The sequence below is a fragment of the Jaculus jaculus genome, chromosome 12 (assembly GCF_020740685.1).
Source record: "Jaculus jaculus isolate mJacJac1 chromosome 12, mJacJac1.mat.Y.cur, whole genome shotgun sequence".
Classification (NCBI taxonomy): Eukaryota; Metazoa; Chordata; class Mammalia; order Rodentia; family Dipodidae; genus Jaculus; species Jaculus jaculus.
The window spans coordinates 5,631,281-5,651,195 of record NC_059113.1 but is presented as its reverse complement, the minus strand read 5'-3'; the positions used below and the strand labels follow the sequence as shown (position 1 = coordinate 5,651,195).

At 48.1% G+C, this 19,915-nt stretch overlaps 2 protein-coding genes across 6 annotated transcripts; one reads left to right on the top strand and one right to left on the bottom strand.

Annotated features, from left to right (window-relative positions):
- Nucleotides 1-261: 261 nt before the first annotated feature.
- Nucleotides 262-1,789, bottom strand: Sat2 (spermidine/spermine N1-acetyltransferase family member 2). 2 transcript variants are annotated; one of them, XM_004669219.2, is made up of 6 exons: nt 1,575-1,789; nt 1,381-1,432; nt 1,156-1,239; nt 984-1,085; nt 793-833; nt 262-670 (listed from the first exon to the last, which is right to left on the bottom strand). In XM_004669219.2, exons 1-6 carry the CDS (start codon nt 1,638-1,640, stop codon nt 503-505), a joined length of 513 nt encoding a protein of 170 aa, XP_004669276.1. In that variant the 5' UTR covers nt 1,641-1,789; the 3' UTR covers nt 262-502. The 2 variants fall into 2 exon arrangements, with proteins under 2 accessions (XP_004669276.1, XP_044987341.1); XM_045131406.1 differs by having other exon boundaries at nt 1,632-1,787.
- A 3,374-nt stretch (nt 1,790-5,163) lies between these two features.
- Shbg (sex hormone binding globulin) lies at nt 5,164-11,672 on the top strand. Of its 4 annotated transcripts, none has more exons than XM_045131651.1 (8): nt 5,164-5,329; nt 5,603-5,691; nt 5,909-6,074; nt 7,343-7,504; nt 7,691-7,847; nt 7,964-8,100; nt 8,422-8,629; nt 11,395-11,672. In XM_045131651.1, the coding sequence occupies exons 1-8, from the start codon at nt 5,216-5,218 to the stop codon at nt 11,541-11,543; spliced, it is 1,182 nt and encodes a 393-aa protein (XP_044987586.1). In that variant the 5' UTR covers nt 5,164-5,215; the 3' UTR covers nt 11,544-11,672. The 4 variants fall into 4 exon arrangements, with proteins under 4 accessions (XP_044987586.1, XP_044987584.1, XP_044987585.1 ...); XM_045131649.1 differs by having other exon boundaries at nt 5,885-6,074; XM_045131650.1 differs by having other exon boundaries at nt 5,600-5,691.
- The last annotated feature ends 8,243 nt before the right edge of the window (nt 11,673-19,915 follow it).

Here is a 19,915-nt window from a genome sequence, read left to right as displayed (position 1 = left end):
GCAATATTCCCTGCCCTGAGCACTCGATCAACTCCATGGGGATCAATCCCATGGCTAGGTAAACACTCTAGCAAGCGAGCTACATCCCCAGACCCCAGCTGTTTTTTGTTTGTTTTTCATTTTTCAATTTTTCGAGGTAGGGTCTCACTCTAGCCCAGGCTGACCCGGAATTCACTATGGAGTCTCACAGCGATCCTCCTACCTCTGCCTCCCGAACGCTGGTATTAGAGTTGTCACCACCATGCCCAGCCAGAGAAGAACTTTTAAGCGGCTGAATGAAGTTTATTACATATCAGCTGCTCTACCCAACATCACATCAGGACACTAAATCTTTTATTTTTTTCTTTCACCTTGAAGAAGGCCTCCCACTCATTTCTGTACTCTAGGAATCTGCACCAACGACCCTCCTTCCTCAGGGAGGCCTCTGGGGTAGTAGTGTCTGCGGATATAGTTTGGGGAGTACTTAAAGTGGGGAGCACAGAGACGGATCCAAAGGATGGCGTCATCTTCCTGCCAATGACCTCATTGCTTCTTCCTCAAATCGAAAGGAGCACCAGCCCTCTGCTTCCGTCAAATCTTGAGCTCCTAGAGCCTTGTACAAGCCCACCGCCCTCTTGTTCCAGTCCAAAACTGCCAGGCGGAACTGGGAGCAACCCTTATCCAGGGCCACCTGTGGGAGAAGACACCACTTACTGTCCCGGGATCGGTCCTCACCTCCTTGTTCAAGCTGGGCCACCCCGTACGCCCTTGACTTTTCAGAGACTAGCTTGCAGCTCCCACCCTTCTTCTCACCTCAGACACCTTTTTGATTATCCGGGTTCCAATCCCTTGACCTGTTGTGGGGAAAGAGGGGGAAAGAACTACCATTTGCATTTAAGAAGATCAGAAGAGGCCACGCTGGCTGACATTAGGAGGCAGAGGAAAGGGGGCTGGCATATGGATTGCTGTGTCCACCCCAGGCTCGGCCCCCCTTTGCCCAGTACCCCGGTATTGTGGCATCACATAGATGTCTTCCAGATAAATGTTTCGTCCCTTCCACGTGCTGTAGATGAAATAGTACAGCCCGTAGCCCACCACGCGGCGCTCTGGAAACGAGAGAGAAGGTAAGGCCTCTGGTCGGAGGGACCCCTGGAAGCTGCTGGGAGGAGCTCTTACCCTGCGGCTCCCCGGGTGGTGGAAGAAACTCTGCTACCAAACAGTGATAGAAAGGATTCTCTCCGAAGCCATCTGCTCTCAGGACTGCAGCCATCCGGAGGTGTGACAAAGAGGCCGAGGGAAAGACCACCTGGGTTGTATGCCCAGCCAGGGAGGTGCTGCCCGGGGCGTCCCTTCCTCACTTCCTCCCCCAGGTGGCACTCGGAACCCGGGGGCTGAGCCCACCTTCTTCACTGATCTTCACCTGGTCCGCGAGCTTCTCGTACTCAGCCAGTTCCTGCAGCGTGGGACTGGGATGGGCATCCGGGGCACGGCGAGGGCCCGAGGGCCCGCTGCCCGCGCGCGGGGTTCGGGGCGCGCCCTCCCTCTCGCCCCCCACCACCGTCCACCCAGCCTCGCCCCCCGCACGAGGTCTTCACCCGAATCAGCCTCAGGATGTCTCCACAGTCTCCCTCCGTGGCCTCTCGGATCCTCACCGACGCCATCCGAGCCCCACCAAGGACGAGCCCCGCTTCCGTCCCGCAGGGCCCGGCGGAGGGCGGGCAGGCTCCGGTCCCAGCACGCAGGGAGAGCCGGCAGCAGGAACCGCGAGCTCCGAGCTCGGGTCCTGCCCTGGTCCCGCTGAGCCCAAACAGCGCGGGGGGTCCTCCAGGCCAGCCCCAAGATCCTGCCCCTGAATGCACGCACACCCGCGAGCCAATCAGCTTGCCTGTAAGACACATTTCCCCGCCCTCTCCCCCCACAGCCCCACCTCCGAGTAGCGGGTCTTGTGACTGACTCCTGGGCAGGGGTCAAAGCCTCTTGTACCAACCTCCGTCAGAAATGCCCCAGACTTGTGCTGGAGGAATGGCTTAGCAGTTAATACGACTGCCCCTAAGTCCAAGGGAACCTAGGTTCAATTCCCCATGGTTTTCAGCTCAGCTCCAGCAGGATTTCTCAGTGACCTTGCATTGCAACCCAAGTATATGAAATCTTTACAGTAGGGTCTTACCATCTATTCCACGTGAGAAACCACAGGCCTACCTAGGCAAATGGTCTGTAATGTTTTGGAGGTATCCCTGGCCATCAACTCACTGGAGGGTATCTCCCATCATTGAAAATTTTCTAGTAACAATCTATGGCTTCTGGGTGTTTCATTGCCCAAAAAAGTAGGGTTTCACTCTAACCCAGGCTGACTAGGAATTCACTATGTAGTCTCAGGGTGGCCTCGAACTCATAGTGATCCTCCTACCTCTGCCTCCCGAGTGCTGGGATTAAAGGTGTGCGCTATAACGCCTGGCTCCTCTTAGATTTTGATTAGCCCTCCCGCCACCTTTCCTTTACTCAGTCTCTTCTCCTGACCTCACTTAGGCCTTTTCACCCCCATTAATCTATTCTTCTACTTACATACAATAACATCCTAATGAGCCCTCCCTCCCTCTCTATTCCCTTTATATCCCCTTTCTAGCTTACTGGCCTCTGCTACTGAATTTTATTCCTATTCACATAGAAGTCCAATCATTTGTAGCTAGGATCCACATATGAGAAAGAACGTGTAACATTTGGCTTTCTGGACCTGGGTACCCCACTTAGTATAATCCTGTCCAGATGCACAAGGTGGCGCATACATCTGTACTTGGTTTGTTTGCAGTGGCTGCCCATTCTCTATCTCTCTCTCAAGTAAATAAAATAAATTTAAAAAAATAAAAATAAAAAAATCGTTAGCCAGGCATAGTGGCACACGCCTTTAATTCCAGCACACTTGGGAGACAGAGGTACGAGGATCACTGTGAGTTCAAGGCTATTCTGAGACTACATAGGTCAGCCTGGGCTAGAGCAAAACCCTACCTCCAAAAGCAAAAACAAACAAACAAAAACAAAACTCAGGCTCAAAAGTCATCATCCCCTGTGCTTCTTTAATTGGAGTATGTGGCAAATTTAGTCATCTAACCATTCAGGGCGACCCAGACCCTGGGTGAGCTCCAAGATTCCAAGTTCCGAAAGCTGTTTGCTTTTTGTGGTGGAAACCCAGAGTCTTGCACATGTTAAGAATGTGTTCTGCCTCCTGCAGCTGCTACTCCTTCTCCTCCTCCTTTCCTTTCTCTCTTCTTTCTTTTTTGATGTTCTAGGCATTGAGCCCAGAGCTGTGGGCACACTGTATAACTGAACTACTTACACTTGTTTAGTGACTTAAAATGTTTCTTCTGTCAGGGACACACACACACACACACACACACATTTATTTATTTATTTATGAATGTATGTGTGTGTGTGCTTTGCACACTCATATGTTTTTCAGGGCCTCTTGCTGTTGCAAACACTAGATGCTTCCGCTATTTTTTGCACCTTTTTTTTTCAAGCAAAGAGAGAGACAGAGAGAAGAGACAGATAGAATGGGTGCAGCAGGACCTCCTGCTGCTGCAAACAAACTCCAGATGCATGCAACTTGTGCATCTGCCTTATGTGGGTCCTGGGGAATTGAACCGAGTCCTTTGGCTTTGCAGGCATGTGCCTTAACCACTAAGCCATCTCTCCAGCCCCACCCCTTATCTTTTTAAAAGAAAGGTTTGGGCTAAGCCGGGCATGGAGGTGCATGCCTTTAATCACAGAACTCTTGAGTCAGAGGCAAGAGTATCACTGTGTGTTCAAGGCCATCCTGAGACTACTTAATGAATTTCAGGTCAGACTGGGCTAGAGCATGACTATACCTCGAAAAACAAAAAAGAGGGCCTGGAGAGTGGCTGGAGTCTGGCACACCAATTCTTTCTCTCTCTTTCTCTCTCTCTCAAATAAATAAAAATAAAATTAACAACAACAAAAAAAAAAAAAAAGAGGGCTAGAGAGATGGTTTAGTGGCTAAGCACTTGCCTGTGAAGCCTAAGGACCCTGGTTCGAGGCTCGATTCCCCAGAACCCACGTTAGTCAGATGCACAAGGGGGAGCCCGTGTCTGGAGTTCTTTTGCAATGGCTGGAGGCCCTGGTGCACCCATTCTCTCTATCTATCTGCCTCTTTCTCTCTTTGTCTGTTGTTCTCAAATAAATGATGAAAACTTTTAAAAATATATTTAAAAAAAGAAAAAGAAAAGAAAGGTTTGTGTTGGAGAGATGGCCAAAAGCCTGATGGACTGGGTTCAATTCCCCAGTACCTACATAAATCCAGATGCACAAGGTGATGTGTGCATCTGGAGCTCCTTTGCGGTGGAAGGAGGCCTTTGTGCAACTATGCCTGCTCTCTCTCTCTCTTGCTTTATCTCTCTCTGACTACCACTTTCTCTGTCTCTTTCTCTCAAATAAATAAAATTATTCTTTTTGTTGTTTTTTTCTTTGTAGGGTGTCACTGTAGCCCAGGCTGATCTGGAATTCACTGTGTAGTCTCGGAGTGGCCTTGAACTCACAGCGATCCAATCCTCCTACCTCTGCCTTCTGAGTGTTGAAATTAAAGGCGTGCATGCCTGTCTTAAACACTCAAATCTTTAGTGTCCATTAAATCACACAAAGAAACAATACCTTCTTGTGAGATAAGCCGTGTAGGCCTGGGAAAAGTGAGGGAGGAGTTCAAACCAGATTCCAGGCACTGAGCCAGAATTATTTAAAACCTTATTCACAGCAATCCCATAGAGAAAGGATTATTTTCCTGATTTGACAGGTAAGGTCACTGGAGAACGAAGGTGAAGTTTGGCTTGCCCAAGGTTACTCACGTAAGTGTATGCTGTCTTTCATCTTTGGCCCTAATGGAGGATGATAACTGAGCAGGGAGGGCTGTTTTCAGACCTCATGTCCGCCAAGGGGGCCTCTCCATGTGGGCAGAATGCTTGGAGGAGCCACATTAAGTCTAGGGGAGGAGAACAGATAGGATGTCTTTCCCAGCTCATAACTTTTTTGGCCATGAGGCATACTAATGGAGGGAGTCCGTCCCTTACCCCATCTGCCTTCAGAGGGGCCCGCAAGGTCAGTGTCCCTATCTCCTGCCCCCCTTCTTCCACCCAGGGAACAACCTTTAACCCTCCACCACCCATGCGCAAAGCTGCCTACCCCCACGCGTTCAGCTCAGGGCTGTCTGAGCCGGAGTGGACGTCTGACTATGGAAAGCAGAGGCCCCCTGGCCACTTGGCATCGGCTGTCGCTGCTCCTGCTGCTGCTACCACCAGCCCGCACCCACCAGGATCAGGCCATGGGATACGATCTCCCCAGCCAGGTGCAGAAGTGGGGCAGAAATCCTCAACACCTACGTGTTGTAAATGAGCAGCCCTTTGCCTCTCTCTTTTGTTCTTGTTATTTTTTCCAGGTTGGGTCTCACTCTAGTCCAGGTTGACCTGGAATTCACTCTGTAGCTCCAGGCTGGTCTTGAACTCTTGGTGATTTTTCGGTCTTGCCCAGCCAGCTCTTTCTTACCCTTGTCTCCTCCCATGGCCTCTTTATCTCTAACAAAACCTTGGTCAGTTTGCTTATTTTCTCTTTCTGCCAGCAGGCCCAGGACCCTCCTGCTAGGCACCTCAGCAATGGCCTAGGACAAGAGCCTGTTGCTGTTATGAAAATCAACCTCACCAAGATCATCAAGTATGGGAGTCACTCGACTTCTTGACCCAGCCCTCTGCCCCTTTGTTTCCCCATCAGTTCTTCCCCTTTCCTTATTCCTTATTCTCCTGTCCCCTCTCCCTGAGCTCCGCCTCCCCCAGCCCTCAAAAGACAGACCACCACCCCCCCACCCCCCCACCCCCGTAACACAGTCTTTTCTCCCGTGTCCTTCCAGACCCTCTTCCTCCTTTGAGTTTAGGACTTGGGATCCAGAGGGAGTGATTTTTTATGGAGACACTAATGCTGAAGACGACTGGTTCGTGCTGGCTCTTCGGGATGGTAGGCCTGAGATACAGCTGCACAATCTCTGGGCACAGCTTACAGTAGGTACTGGCCCTCAGCTGGATGACGGGAGATGGCACCAGGTAGGTGAGCTCTGCTTCTGTGGGGAGGGGGCCCCCTTAAGCTGCTCTGAGAACATAAGCGAATTGTGGGGCATCCCTTTGCCACAGTCATCTCATCTCCACACATGGCCTACATAAAATAGGTATTCTTTCTTTATCTTTTTAAATTTATTTTGATTTGAGACGGGGGTGGGGGAGAGAGAAGGAGAGAGAGAGAATGGGCATGCCAGGAGGGTCGCCGGCCACTGCAAATGAACTCTAGATGCATGCGCCGCCTTTGTGCATCTGACTTACATTGGACCTGGAGAATCATTAGGTTTTGCAAGCAAGTGCCTTAACCATTAAGCCGTCTCTCCAGCAGCCCTATTCTTTTTTCTTTTCTTTTCTTTTCTTTTCTTTTCTTTTCTTTTCTTTTCTTTTTTTTTTTTTTAAGTAGGGTCTTACTCTAGACCAGGCTGACCTGGAATTCACTATGTAGTCTCAGGGTGGCCTTGAACTCAAAGAGATCCTCTTACCTCTGCCTCCAAGTGCTGGGGATTCAAGGCACATACCACCATGCCTGGCATATTATTTATTTATTTAAGAGAGAGAGAGAAAGAAGCAGATAGAGAGAGTATGAGCATGCCAGAGCATCCAGCCACTGCAAATGAATACTCCAGATGCATGTGCCACCTTATGCATCTGACTTATGTATTAGGGATTTGAACCTGGATCCTTAGACTTTGCAGGCAAGCACCTTAACCACTAAGCCATCTCTCCAGCCTAAAATAGCTATTCTTTTTTTTAGTATTGTATTTTTATATTTTTATTTGAGAGAGATACACGTACATATACACACAGAGAGAGAGAGAGAGAAGAGGCACGCCAGAGCCTCCAGCCACTTCAAAGGAACTCCAGATGAATGTGCCACCTTGTGTATCTGGCTTACATGGGTACGAGGGAGTTGAACCTGGCTCCTTTGGCTTTGCAGGCAAGTGCCTTAACTGTTAAGCCATCTCTCCAGCTCCTAAAATAGCTATTCTTTTGTTATTGTGTTTTGTTTTGTTTATTTTTTCAAGGTAGGGTCTCACTCTAGCTCAGGCTGACCTGGAATTCACTATGTAGTCTCAGGGTGGCCTCGAACTCACGGTGATCTTCCTACCTCTGCCTCCCGAGTGCTGGGATTAAAGGTGTGTGCCACCATGCCCAGCCTTCCAAGTGCATATTCTTTCAGTCATACTAGGCTGTCTCAGAGGAAAGTGGGAACCAGCTTGGGGGTCTCTGATGCTGTTTCTTACCACCTCTTCCAGGTGGAGATAAAGATCGACGGGGACTCACTGCTGCTGTGGGTGGATGGAGAAGAGATGCTGCGCCTGAGACAGGTCTCTGGGCCCCTGGCCAACAAATCCCAGCCAATCATGAGGATTGCGCTAGGTGGGCTGCTCTTCCCTGTCTCCAGCCTTCGGTTGCCGGTAACTACACCCCAGGACAGTGTCCAAGGCTGTGGGAATCTAAATCCAGGTTTTAGGAAGAGGGGCTGGGGTGAGAGCTACAAGAGGGAGCCAAATGCTTTTGTTTCAGTGGGAAGTGCCAGGGGTTTGGCCCCAGATCCCCGATTCTGACATCCTGTCATCTTCCCTCGCTTTCACCTCCTTCAGCTGCTTCCTGCCCTGGATGGCTGCATGCGCAAGGACACCTGGCTCGGCCACCAGGCCCAGCCCTCAGCTGTATTCGCTAGCCTCAGAGACTGCAGTGTGAACTTGCAGCCAGGGATGTTCTTCCCCCCAGGGGCCCATGCAGAGTTCAGACTCCAAGGTAGCCTTCTTGAAGTCTCTTTTCCCTTCTTCTGTCTGCCTTCAGCACTAGGCCAGTCTCTCCATGAAGCCCCGGCCTTCAGGCCCCAGGTCGGTCATGTCCCCTCTCCTCCCTAGACATTCCCCAGCCTCATGCAGAGCCCTGGGTGTTCTCTCTGGACCTGACATTTAAGCTGGCGGCAGGCTCAGGACACCTTCTTGCTCTTGGGACAGAAGCCAACTCTTCTTGTCTTAGCCTTCACCTCCAAGATCAGGTGAGGGGAGCTGAATGGGTTCTGCCTGTATTTGGCAGTTCCTGGGAGCAATGGGGCAAAAGAGAGCTCTAATGATGCAATAGTAAGAAGGTGTAAGTGGGCATCAGTTAGGGCTGGGGTGGGGGGCAGGCCCTCTGAGCAGCTGCTCACAGAAGGCAAACAGCATTTATCCAGATTGCATGTTTATTTGGGGTGGATGTGGTTTCTTGGACAGTCAGACCAGGAAAACGGAGCAGAGATGCGGCTGAGGGGTGGGATGGAAGCAAGTAGGCATGGGGGCACAAGGGGCAGGTCTTCTCACTCCTCTTCTGACTCCTGCAGGAGGCGGTGCTGTCTTCTGGAGCAGGGCTGCAGCTAGCTCTGCCCTTGGCCTTGGGACTCCCTCTTCAGCTGAAACTGGGCATGTTCAGAGTGGCCTTGAGCCAGGGGCCAAACACAGAGGTCCTAGTTCTGCCTCCTTTGGGATTTGATCCCCTCTTTAACCTCTGGTCCCAGCCTCAGGGCCGTCTCTTCCTGGGGGCTTTACCAGGTAAGAGAATGTTATTCAAGCACATCAGCTAAAGAGAGAGAACACATTTTGAAGGGAAGGAAACCTCTGGGAGAGAAGAGTAACCCTACAAGGAGAGAATAGCCAGCGGATGTCACTAAAGCCTAATGTTCACCCGGCATGCATGAGGTCCATGGTTCTATTCTCAGTATCGCAAAAGGTGTGTGTGGCGGGGTGGGGGAGAGACAAGGAAGGAAGCTAGGCACAGTGAGACATGCCTATAATCCCAACAGTGAGGGAGTTGAGGCAGGAGGATCAAAAGTTCAAGGTGAGGGGCTGGAGAGATTGCTCAGTAGTTAAGGCACTTGTCTGCAAAGCCAAAGGACTCATGTTCAATTCCCCAAGACCCACGTAAGCCAGATGTACAAAGTGGTGCATGCATCTGGAGTTTGTTTGCAGTGGCTGGATGCCCTAGCATGCCCATTCTCTCTCTCTTCCTCATGCTGCCTCTTTCTCACTCTAAAATAAGAAAAAAGGGGGTCTGGAGAGATGGCTTAGCAGTTAAGGCACTTGCCTGCAAAGCCATAGGACCTTGGTTCAATTTCCCATTACCCGCGTAAACCAGATGCATGCATCGGTAGTTCATTTGCAGTGGCTGGAGGCCCTGGCACACTCATTCTCTCTCTCACTCTGCTTCTTTCCCTTTCTCAAATAAATAAATAAAAACAAAATATTTTTTAAAAAAATTACAATGTCAAAGCCAGGCATGGTGGTGCACGCCTTTAATCCCAGTACTCAGGAGGCAGAGATAGGAGGAGCACCATGAGTTTAAGGCTAGTCTGAGTCTACATAGTGAATTCCAGGTCAGCCTGGGCTACAGTAAAACCCTACCCTGAAAATAAAAAAAATAAAAATAAATAAATAAAAACCTTAAAAAGTGGATGAGGCAATAGGGGATAAAAAGGTGATTTTGAGAGGTAGAGTACGGTGGCACATGCCTTTAATCCCAGCACTCAGGAGGCAGAGGTAGGAGAATTGCTGTGAGTTCGAGGCCACCCTGAGACTACATAGTGAATTCCAGGTTAGCTTGGGCTCCAAAAAGACCCTACCTCAAAAAACCAAAATACAAGGCTGGAGAGATTGCTTAGTGGTTAAGCACTTGCCTGTGAAGCCTAAGGACCCCAGGTCGAGGCTCGAATTCCCCAGTACCCACGTTAGCCAGATGCACAACGGGGTACACATGTCTGGAGTTCCTTTGCAGCAGCTGGAGGCCCTGGCACGCCCATTCTCTCTCTGTCTCTCTCTCCGCCTCTTTCTCCTTCTGTTTGTCACTCTCAAATAAATAAATAAAAACTAAACAAAACAAAAAAGAAGGTAACTGCAACATTTAAAAAAAATACAAAAATAAATAAATGAATAAATAACTGGGTGGGGTGGTGCACATGTGTAAGCCCAGTACTGGGGCGGTAGAGACAGGGAACCCCTGGGTTCACTGGCTAGCTGCTAGCCAAATCAGTGAGCTTAAGTTCAACAAGCGCCCTGTCTCAAAGGAGAGCAATAGTAGAGGAAGATACCCAGTACCTGACGTCAACCTCTGCCTCCACATATGTGTGCACCTGCACACGCACTCCTCCTCACACACGCATAACTCACGAAGTCTTGATTATCATTGGCATTTCTTTTTTCTTTTTTTTAAAATTTTTATTTATTTATTTGAGAGCGACAGACACAGAGAGAAGGACAGAGAGAGGGAGAGAGAGAGAATGGGCGCGCCAGGGCTTCCAGCCTCTGCAAACGAACTCCAGACGCGTGCGCCCCCTTGTGCATCTGGCTAACGTGGGACCTGGGGAACCGAGCCTCGAACCGGGGTCCTTAGGCTTCACAGGCAAGCGCTTAACCGCTAAGCCATCTCTCCAGCCCTCATTGGCATTTCTTACAAAAGAGTAGAGACAGCCAGGCGTGGTGGCCGCATGCCTTTAATCCTACCATCAGGCAGAGCTAAGAGAATCGCCTTGAGTTGGAGGCCAGCCTGAGACTAGAGTGAGTCCCTATCTTGTGCATCTGGCTTATGTGGGTACTGGTGAATTGAACCTGGGTCCTTAGACTTCACAGGCAAGTGCCTTTACTGCTAAGCCATCCTCCAGCCCTGTGTTTTTGCTTTTGTTTGTTTGTTTTTGTTTGTATTTTTTGAGGTAGGGTCTCACTCTAGCTCAGGCTGACCTCGAATTCACTATGTAGTCTCAGGGTCACTTCAAACTCACGGTGATTCTCCTACCTCTGCCTCCTGAGTGCTGGGATTAAAGGTGTGCACCACCACGCCTGGCTTTCACGTTGAAATTAAAAAAAAAAAAATTATATGTATATATTTGAAAGATAGAAAATAGGTGCACCAGGGCCTCCAGCCACTGCAAATAAACTACAGATACTTGCATCTGGTTCACATGGGTACTGGGGAATAGAACCAAGGTCCTATGGCTTTGCAGGCAAGTGCCTTAACTGCGAAGCCATCTCTCCAGCCACCCCCCCCCTTTTTAATTTGAGAGAGAGAAAGTGAATTTGAGAAGCCAATCATGGTGGCGCACACTTTGATCCCAGTACTCAAGAGGCAGAGGTAGGAGGAGTGCCATGAGTTCGAGGCCATCCTGAGACTACATAGTGAATTCCACGTCAACCTGAGCTAGAGTGAGACCCTACTTCAAAAAATAAAATAAAAAAAAAATTGAAGTAATTTTGGAAATTCAGGCTACAGAACTGGGGCTTCTGGGTCCGAGCCACCCTAAAGCCATCTCTCTGCCCCCTCCCTCTAGGAGAAGATTCTTCTGCCTCTTTTTGCTTGGATGGCCTTTGGGCACAAGGACAGAGACTGGACATAGACCAGGCCCTGAGTAGAAGCCGGGACATCTGGACTCATAGCTGCCCTCAGAGCCCAGGCAATGGCTCTGATACCTCCTATTAAGCCCCCTTTGAGAACTGGGCATGGTGGTGAATGATTATAATCTCAGCATGGGGGAGGGGGAGGCAGGAGGATGCAGAGTTCAAGGTCATCCTCAAATACATATCAATGCCAGCCTGGAGTACATGACACCCTGTATCAAAAACAAAACAAGGGCTGGAGAGATGGCTTAGTAGTTAAGGCGCTTGCCTGCAAAGCCAAAGGACCCAGTTCAATTCCCTAGGACCCACATAAAGCTAGATGCATAAGGTAGCGCATGTGTCTGGAGTTTGTTTGTAGTGACTAGAGGCCCTGGCGCACCCATTTTCTTTTGCTCTCTCTGCCTCTTTCTCTGTCTCTCAAATAAAGAAATAAATAATAAAGTATTTAAAAAAAAACCTTGGAATGTGACTCGCTCATTTATTTCACAAATATTTACTGTGCATTGGCAATGGACCGGGCAGTGTGCCAAACATGGAGATGTATTGAAAAGCAGAAACCACCCCCGTTCCTCTTGGTGCTCATAAGTCCATGGGAGAAGCAGGCTTGCCTCAAGTACATGGATAATTGGAAACTCCCATAAGCATCATGAAAGTGCAGTCAGAGAGTTGTGTCAGCGCAGAGCCGAGAAAGCTGTGACCTAGTGTGGGAAGCAGGGCGGGCTTTCCTGAGGAGGTGGACTTGGGCTGAGCTTTGGCAACAGAAACCCAGAGAAAGACGGAGAGAGGGTGGGGCGGGTGAGAGACAAAAAGAGAGTTAGTTCACTTTTCTGGAAGCCAGGAGCCCACCTTTCCCCTCCAGCATTTATTTATTTGTTTTTTCGAGGTAGGTAGGCTGATCTGGAATTCACTATGTAGTCTCAGGGTGGCCTCGAACTCACAGCGATCTTACCTCTGCCTTACCTGTGCTAGGTGTGCACCACCATGCCCAGCTTTCTTTTCTTTCCTTTCCTTTTCCTGTCCTCTCCTCTCTTTTCTTTTTTCCGGGTCCCCCAGCATTTATTCCCTTTGAGATCACAGCTTCCTATCTCAGCTATCAGGAGAGAATTTTGTTATCTCAATCATTTGGGTCCTCAGTATGGCGATTGCTGCCCAGGGAAAGAGCAGCAGGGGGCGTGAGAGGCTCACAGAGATGGGGTGATGGATGGGGTGATGGTTCTGGGAGGCAGAGAGCTGGTAGAAAGCTTGCCTAGTCTATGCGTGGTCCTCAGTTCCATCCCTAGTACTGTAAAAGCAAAGAAAAAGAGAGTGGAGGGCTTCATCTCTCTTAGCCTCTGTCCTAGTTGCTTTCCCAAGGGAGTTTGTCTCTGTCCATTAAACAAGAACTGCCTTGAACAAGAACTGGCTTGTGCTGGTCCCAGATGGAAAGAACAGTCATATTTAGGAAGATTTCTACCTCAAAGAACATGTTTGACAGGCCCTCTGCTGTCAGACCTGTGAAGAATGCTCGTGGCCCTCACTATCCCCGGGGAATCTTCCTGGACAAGTACCCAGCTCCTGTGCTCGGCTCATCTCAGGATCCCTGTATCCTGGCCTGCCAAGAAGGCCTCAGGCTCCCTCATCCCTCCCCAAACCTGTTACACATCTCCAGAAAGGGAAGCAGGGAAGGTCTCCTATAAAGCCCAGACTTGTCCCAGACTCGCTATGTAGCTGAGGAAGACCTTGAACTTCTGATTTCCTGCCTCCACTAACTGAATGCTGGGGTTACAGGCACCATGCCAGTTACATGTCCTGGGATTTAAACCCAGGGCTTCATGCACGGTAGGCAGGCATTCGATCAACTGAACTGCTGTCTCAGCCCTAACCTTCCCGTTTCTTACAAGGATTTCTCTACTAAGTAACTCAACTAAGTAACAACAGGGAGTCACTCTCTGAACCTGCTGTCCCCTTCTATAGAACGTCAGCGATCTCCTAGCAAACAGCCTCAGGAGAACCCGTGGAACTGAAGACACACCTCTAAGCCCTGTCTGGATCTCTCCCAATTTTGTTCCTGGAGACCCTTTTGCACCTAACCAGCAGTGTTTGTAGGGGAGTCTTCAGTATGGCTGGGGAGTCCAAATTCAACTCTGGTCCCAGGTCAATTCCATGGTCAGGGTCAACCTAGGCCACCTGGGTATGTTCCTTTAACTGATATTTACTACTATGTATCACAACTGTTTTGGACTCTGAGCTTGCACTGGTGAGACCTTATGTTAAAAACCAAAATCAACAACAGCAAGACACCTGGGCTGGAAAGATAGCTCAGCAGTTAAAACGCTTGCCTGCAAAGCCTAAGGACTCAGTTTCAATTCCCCAGTACTCATGTAAGCCAGATACATAAGGTGGAGCATACCTCTGGAGTTCATTTGCAGTGGCTAAAGATCCTAGCATGCCCATTCTTTCTCCCTCTTTCTCCCTCCCTCTCACATAAGTAAAGATTTAAAAAAATTAAAAATCCCCACAAAACAACAACCCCCTCCAAAAAGTTGCATCATTTCAGATAGTAGTTGGGAGTAAAATCCTGCACTGTCGTAGGAGGAAGAAAAGGACACCTAATGGGAAGTCAGGTGGAAGAAAAGGCTTCTTGCAGGTGGTGTCATTTGGACAGAGACGTGAAAAATGAAAAGTTGCTGGGCATGGTGGCGCATGCTTTTAATTCTAGCACTTTGGAGAAAGAGATGGGAGGATTGCTGTGTGTTCAAGGCCAGCCTGAGACTACACAGTAAATTCCAGGTCAGCCTGGGCTAGAGTGAGACCCTACCTTGAAAAATCACATACACACACGAAAGAAAGAAAGAAAGAAAGAAAGAAAGAAAGAAAGAAAGAGAGAGAGAGAGAGAGAGAGAGAGAGAGAGAGAGAGAGAAAGAAAGAAAGAAGGAAAGAGAGAGAGAAAGAGAGAGAGAAAGAAAGAGAGACAAGAAAAGAAAAGACAAGAAGAGAAAAGAAAAGAAAGTGGTGGCCTCAGGTGCCAGTCAGTGACGAGTGGGTTAAAGTGCCAGGATACAAGTGGGAATCCACCAGAGGGGGTGTGGCAACTTCCTGACCTTCCTGACCTTGTGTCCCTGGAATCTCTCAAGGGCCAGTTTTTCTGTCCTCCTTCCACCCTGTCCTCTCCAGGACACTGTGCCCCAACTTTTCTTCCCCAGCCTGCCCTAGATACCAGGATTCCTGATTACCATCCAGAGCTGTCTACACTCTTTCATTAAGAGTGACTTTGCTGTGACACAGACTTTGCCAAGCCCCCAGCAAGGGCATCACGGTGCTGGCAGCCCAATGTCCTCAGCCTTCCCCTACACTCCTAAAAACTGTCCCAGAGTGTGGCAGCGCAGGGCCTCCAGGCCTGGCCTACCCACTCCTTACCCGGTCCACCGCCTCCCTCCTTCCCTTTCCTCCTCCATCCCTCTCCGTCTGCCCCCTGGTCCTCTTTCTTCCAGTTAACACTTATTGTCTACTGACAGTATGCCAAGCACTGTGTTAAGTAGTCTACAGGGATGTTAAGGATTAAGACTTGGTAATGGCCCCTGGATACCTGGGATCTTGGGAAATACATATGTAAAATGCTTTAAAAAAAAAAAAAAAAGCAGAGCTGGAGAGGTGGCTTAGCAGTTAAGGCACATGCCTGTGAAACCTAAGGATCCAGGTTTGATTCCTCAGAACCCACATAGGCCAGACGCACAATGTGGCACGTGCATATGGAGTCCATTTGCAGTGGCTAGAGGCTCTGGTGTGGTGTGCCTATTCTCTCTCTCTCTCATAAATAAATAATAAAAATATTTTTAAATAAAACAAACAGAGCTAGGGCTGGAGAGATGGCTTAGTGGTTAAGGCACTTGCCTGCATAGCCAAAGGACCCACGTTTGATACTCCAGGACCCACATAAACCAGATGCACAAAGTGGCACATACATCTGGAGTTTGTTTGCAGCAGCTGAAGGCCCTAGTGCACCCTTTCTCTCTATTCTCCCTCCTTTCTCTCAAATAAATTAATAAAAGTAAAATAGGGCTGGAGAAATAGCTTAGTGATTAAAGCGCTTGCCTGCAAAGTCAAAGGACCATGGTTCAATTCCCCAGAACCCATGTAAACCAGATGCACAAGATGGTGCATGTATCCAGAGTTTGTTTGCAGTGGCTGGAGGCCCTGGTGCACCCATTCTCTCATTCTTTCTATCTCTATCTGCCTCTATCTCTCTCTGTCTGTCTCTCTCTCTCAAATAAATAAACAAAAATAAATTAAATGTTTTTAAAAATAAAATAAAATAAAACACAGCTAGCCAGGCGTGGTGGCATGTGTTTGATCCTAGCACTTAGGAGGCAGAGGTAGGAGGATTGCTGTGAGTTCAAGGTCACCCTAAGACTACAAATTCCAGGTCACCCTTGGCTAGAGCAAGACCCTACCTTGGAAAAACAAACACAAAAACAAACAAACAAAGAAAAGCAGAGTCAGAGAGATGGCTCAACTGTTAAAAGGCACTTGCTTGCAAAGACTAAGGGAGTGGGTTTGAGTCCCTGGTACCCATGTAAGACCAGATGCACAAAGTGGCACATGCATCTGGAGTTTGTTTGTAGTGGTAAGACACTCTGGTGTGCTCATTCTCTCTTTCTCTCTCTCTTATTCTCTCTATCTACCTTCAAATAAATAAATAAAATATTAAAAAGAAAACATACAGGCAAGGTGATTCATAGTTATAATTCCAGCTCTTCGTAAACTGAGGCAGGATGATTGCCATGAGTTTGAGGCCAGCCCGACCTAGAGAGTAACTTCCAGGTTAATCTGCACTAGAGAGAGACTGCATAATAAAACAATGTGTTTTACACCTTTAATCCCAGCATTCAGGAGGCAGAGGCAGGAGGATCGCTATGAGTTCCAGGCTAGCCTGGGATTACAAAGTGAATGCTAGGTCATCTTGGGCTAAAGTAAGACCCTACCTTGGGGAAAACAACAACAAAATAGAACAAAACAAAACAAAAACCAAACAAACAAAAGGGGGAAAGCTAGGGTGACGGCTCAATGTTGAAAGGCACTTACTTGTAAAACCTGCCAGCCTGGGTTCAATTTCCCAGCCACTCACATAAAGCTTGATGCCAAAAAAAAAAAAAAAAAAGCACAAGAACTTGAAAGATATCTTAATGGTTATGGTAATGCACTTACCTGTGAATTCTAAGGACTCAGGTTCAATTCCCCAGTACCCATATAAACCCACACCATTAATCCCAGCACTCAGGAGGCAGAGGTAGGATAACAGCTATGAGTTCAAGGCTAGCCTGAGACTACATAGTGAATTCCAGGTCAGCCTGGGGTAGAGTGAGTATCTTGAAAATCCACAATAAATAAATAAATATTTAAAAGACTGCCAGGTGTGGTGGCACATGCCTTTAATTCCAGCACTCAGGGTTAGAGTGAGACCCTACCCCAGAAAACAAAACAAAACAACAAGAACAATAATAATAATAATGAATGAGGGGCCTGGAGAAATGGCTCAGTGGTTAAGGCACTTGCCTATAAAGGCTATGGACCTGGGTTTGATTCCCTAGTACACACAAAGCCAGATGCACAAGGTGGCATATGTATCTGTACTTCATTTGCAGTGGCTGGAGGCCTTGGTGCACCTGTTCTCTCTGTTTTGAACTCTTGCTCTCTCTCAAATAATAAATAAAATATTTTTTAAAAAGAAAGATGAGGGCTGGAGAGATGGCTTAGCGGTTAAGTGCTTGCCTGTGAAGCCTAAGGACCCCGGTTCGAGGCTCAGTTCCCCAGGTCCCACGTTGGCCAGATGCACAAGGGGGCACACGCGTCTGGAGTTCGTTTGCAGAGGCTGGAAGCCCTGGTGCGCCCATTCTCTCTCTCTCCCTCTCTCTGTCCTTCTCTCTGTGTCTGTCGCTCTCAAATAAATAAATAAAAATTAAAAAAAAAAAAGAAAAAGAAAGATGAGGGATGGCTTAACGATTAAGGCATTTGTCTGCAAAGCCAGGGGACCCTAGTTTGAATCTCCAGGACCCACGTTAGTCAGATGCACAAGGGAATGTACATGTCCGGAGTTCATTTGCAGCAGCTGGAAGCCCTGGTGTGCCCATTCTCTCTCTCTCCCTCTTTCTCTGTCAAATAAAATAAATAAATAAATAAAAATAAAATATTTTTAAAAAGAACTATGAAGCCTGGCATGGTGGTGCATGCCTTTAATCCCAGCACTTGGGAGGCAGAGGTAGGAGGATCGCCATGAATTTGAAGCCACCTTGAGACTACATAGTGAATTCCAGGTCAGCCTGAGCTAGAGTGAGACCCTACCTTGAAAAACCAAAAATATAATTTAAAAAGTCATGAAATAACATAGAGCTGAAGTATATGGCACAGAAGGAAATGAAAGTTTCAGGCTAGAGACTACAGCTTATTCAGCTGTAACTTTTAGTGAGTACCATCATTGAAATTGGGCCAGCTGTTCTATTTTTTATTTATTTGAGAGAGAGAAAGAGAGACAGAAAGAGGGAGAATGGGCATGCCAGGGTCTACAGCCACTGCAAACAAACTCCAGACACATGTGCTACCTTGTGCATCTGGCTTATGTGGGTCCTGGGGAATTGAACCAAGGTCCTTTGGCTTTGCAGGTAAGTGCCTTAACCACTAAGATATCTCTCATCTCTCCAGCCCTGGGCCAGCTGTTCTATATGTGGTCTGAAGGAAGAATACCGAAGGAGTTTTTCTCCTTTTTTTTTTTTTTTTTCCTCCAGATAGGCTGACCTGGAATTCACTGTGTAGTCTCAGGGTAGCCTTGAACTCAGCGATCCTCCTAGCTTGGCCTCCTAAGTGCTGGGATTAAAGGCATGCACCACCACACCTGGTCTATATTTTTCTGTTTTTGAAAGATGGTTTTATTCCTCCCTGGATTAACAAATTGACAAATGCTGGAAAGAAAGGGTCATTGGATTTGTAAAGTAGCTTATTTTATTTTATTTTTTTTATTTGAAGATGGCCACTGGGGAATGTGAGGCAGGGTTGTTGAAATCCTTGCGTGGAGGCCCTGGAAGACCATGGCATGGAACTATGGGTTGCAGTGGAGACCCCAGGAGCTTGCAGATGCCAGGACTATGAGAGGGCTGTCAACAGGAGCTGCTGGCTCGCTCTGGATGGCGTCTACCCATGCTGTGGGCAGCTCAATTGGAGGGGTGGTGTTGGAACTGCAGAAACTTTATCACGGGTCTCATATACCAGACATGAAGCTACAGGAGTTGACATGTGCCCTACTTGGTTTAGATTTGGCACTGGTTCAATCTTCTTTCTTTCTTTATTTTTTTGATTTTACAAGGTAGGGTCCCACTCTGGTCCAGGCCCCACTCTGGTCCAGGCTGACCTAAAATTAACTATGTGGTCTCAGGGTGGCCTCAGACTCACGGGGATCCTCCTACCTCTGCCTGCCTCCCTAGTGCAGGGATTATAGGCGTGCACCATCACGCCCGACTTTTTTTTTTCTTTCCTCAATCTTCTTGTTATGCTTTCTTTCTCACTGGGAATGTTTACTCCGTCCCATCATGTGCTTGTAACTTGTGTTTTGATTTTACAAACTCGTAGTTAAGAGGCTTTGCGCTACGGGTATGTGTGAACAGTGTTGGGATTGATAAAAACTACAGGAGCTTTTTCTTGTTGGCCAATCCATCACTTTGGTAAGGTCCCCTCACAGGGGTGAGAACCCCATAACACCTACTTTCCACATGGGCTCTTCACCCCCTCCAGCTCTCCACATGGCAGGAGCTGTTGGTACTTTCTTTTCTGGCCTGTCCACAATTTTCCCAGGAGCACCACGTGGGCTTTCACCCATGTGCACGCGTGAATGCATTTTCCTTCCCTTGGCCCTGTGCTCCCCTTAACTGCTGAGCTATCTCACCAGCCCTCTCTCCACCATATTTACTGTGGCAGGGTCCCTCAGTTGAATCCAGAGCTCATTTTTTTTCTTTCTTTCTTTTTTTAATTTTTTAAATTTTTATTAGCATTTTCCATGATTATAAAAAAAATCCCATGGTAATTCCCTCCCTCCCTCCACCACACTTTCCCCTTTGAAATTCCATTCTCCATCATATTACCTCCCCATCTCAATCATTGTACTTACATATATACAATATTATTGATTCAGATTGTTTAGCTTGCCATTTTGCCTTGAGGATCCCGTCTCTGCCTTCCCAAGCATTAGCATTATAAGCAGGCAACCAAGCTCACCTAGCACGTCCCTGGGTGCTAAACTCAGGTAGGTCCTCACACTTGGGGGGGAGGGCAAGTGCTTTATCCACTGAGCCATCTCCCCAGCCCCAATATTAACAGTTTTAGGGCTGGAAAGATGGCTTTGCCGTTAAGGCACTTGCCTGTGAAGTCTAAGGACCCAGGTTCAATTCCCCAGTACACATGTAAGCCAGATGCACAAGGCGGCACATGCA

What these genes read in the sequence shown, in the direction of transcription:
- Sat2 (XM_004669219.2), bottom strand. Translation starts at nt 1,640, where the DNA reads ATGGCGTCGGTGAGGATCCGAGAGGCCACGGAGGGAGACTGTGGAGAC. An exon ending in ACATCCTGAGGCTGATTCGG is followed by an intron (nt 1,433 to 1,574) that starts GTGAAGACCTCG and finishes CCCACGCTGCAG; the next exon opens with GAACTGGCTGAGTACGAGAA. An exon ending in ACCACCCGGGGAGCCGCAGG is followed by an intron (nt 1,086 to 1,155) that starts GTAAGAGCTCCT and finishes TCTCGTTTCCAG; the next exon opens with AGCGCCGCGTGGTGGGCTAC.
- Shbg (XM_004669216.2), top strand. Translation starts at nt 5,216, where the DNA reads ATGGAAAGCAGAGGCCCCCTGGCCACTTGGCATCGGCTGTCGCTGCTC. An exon ending in TCTCCAGCCTTCGGTTGCCG is followed by an intron (nt 7,505 to 7,690) that starts GTAACTACACCC and finishes CACCTCCTTCAG; the next exon opens with CTGCTTCCTGCCCTGGATGG. An exon ending in CTTCCTGGGGGCTTTACCAG is followed by an intron (nt 8,630 to 11,394) that starts GTAAGAGAATGT and finishes CCCTCCCTCTAG; the next exon opens with GAGAAGATTCTTCTGCCTCT.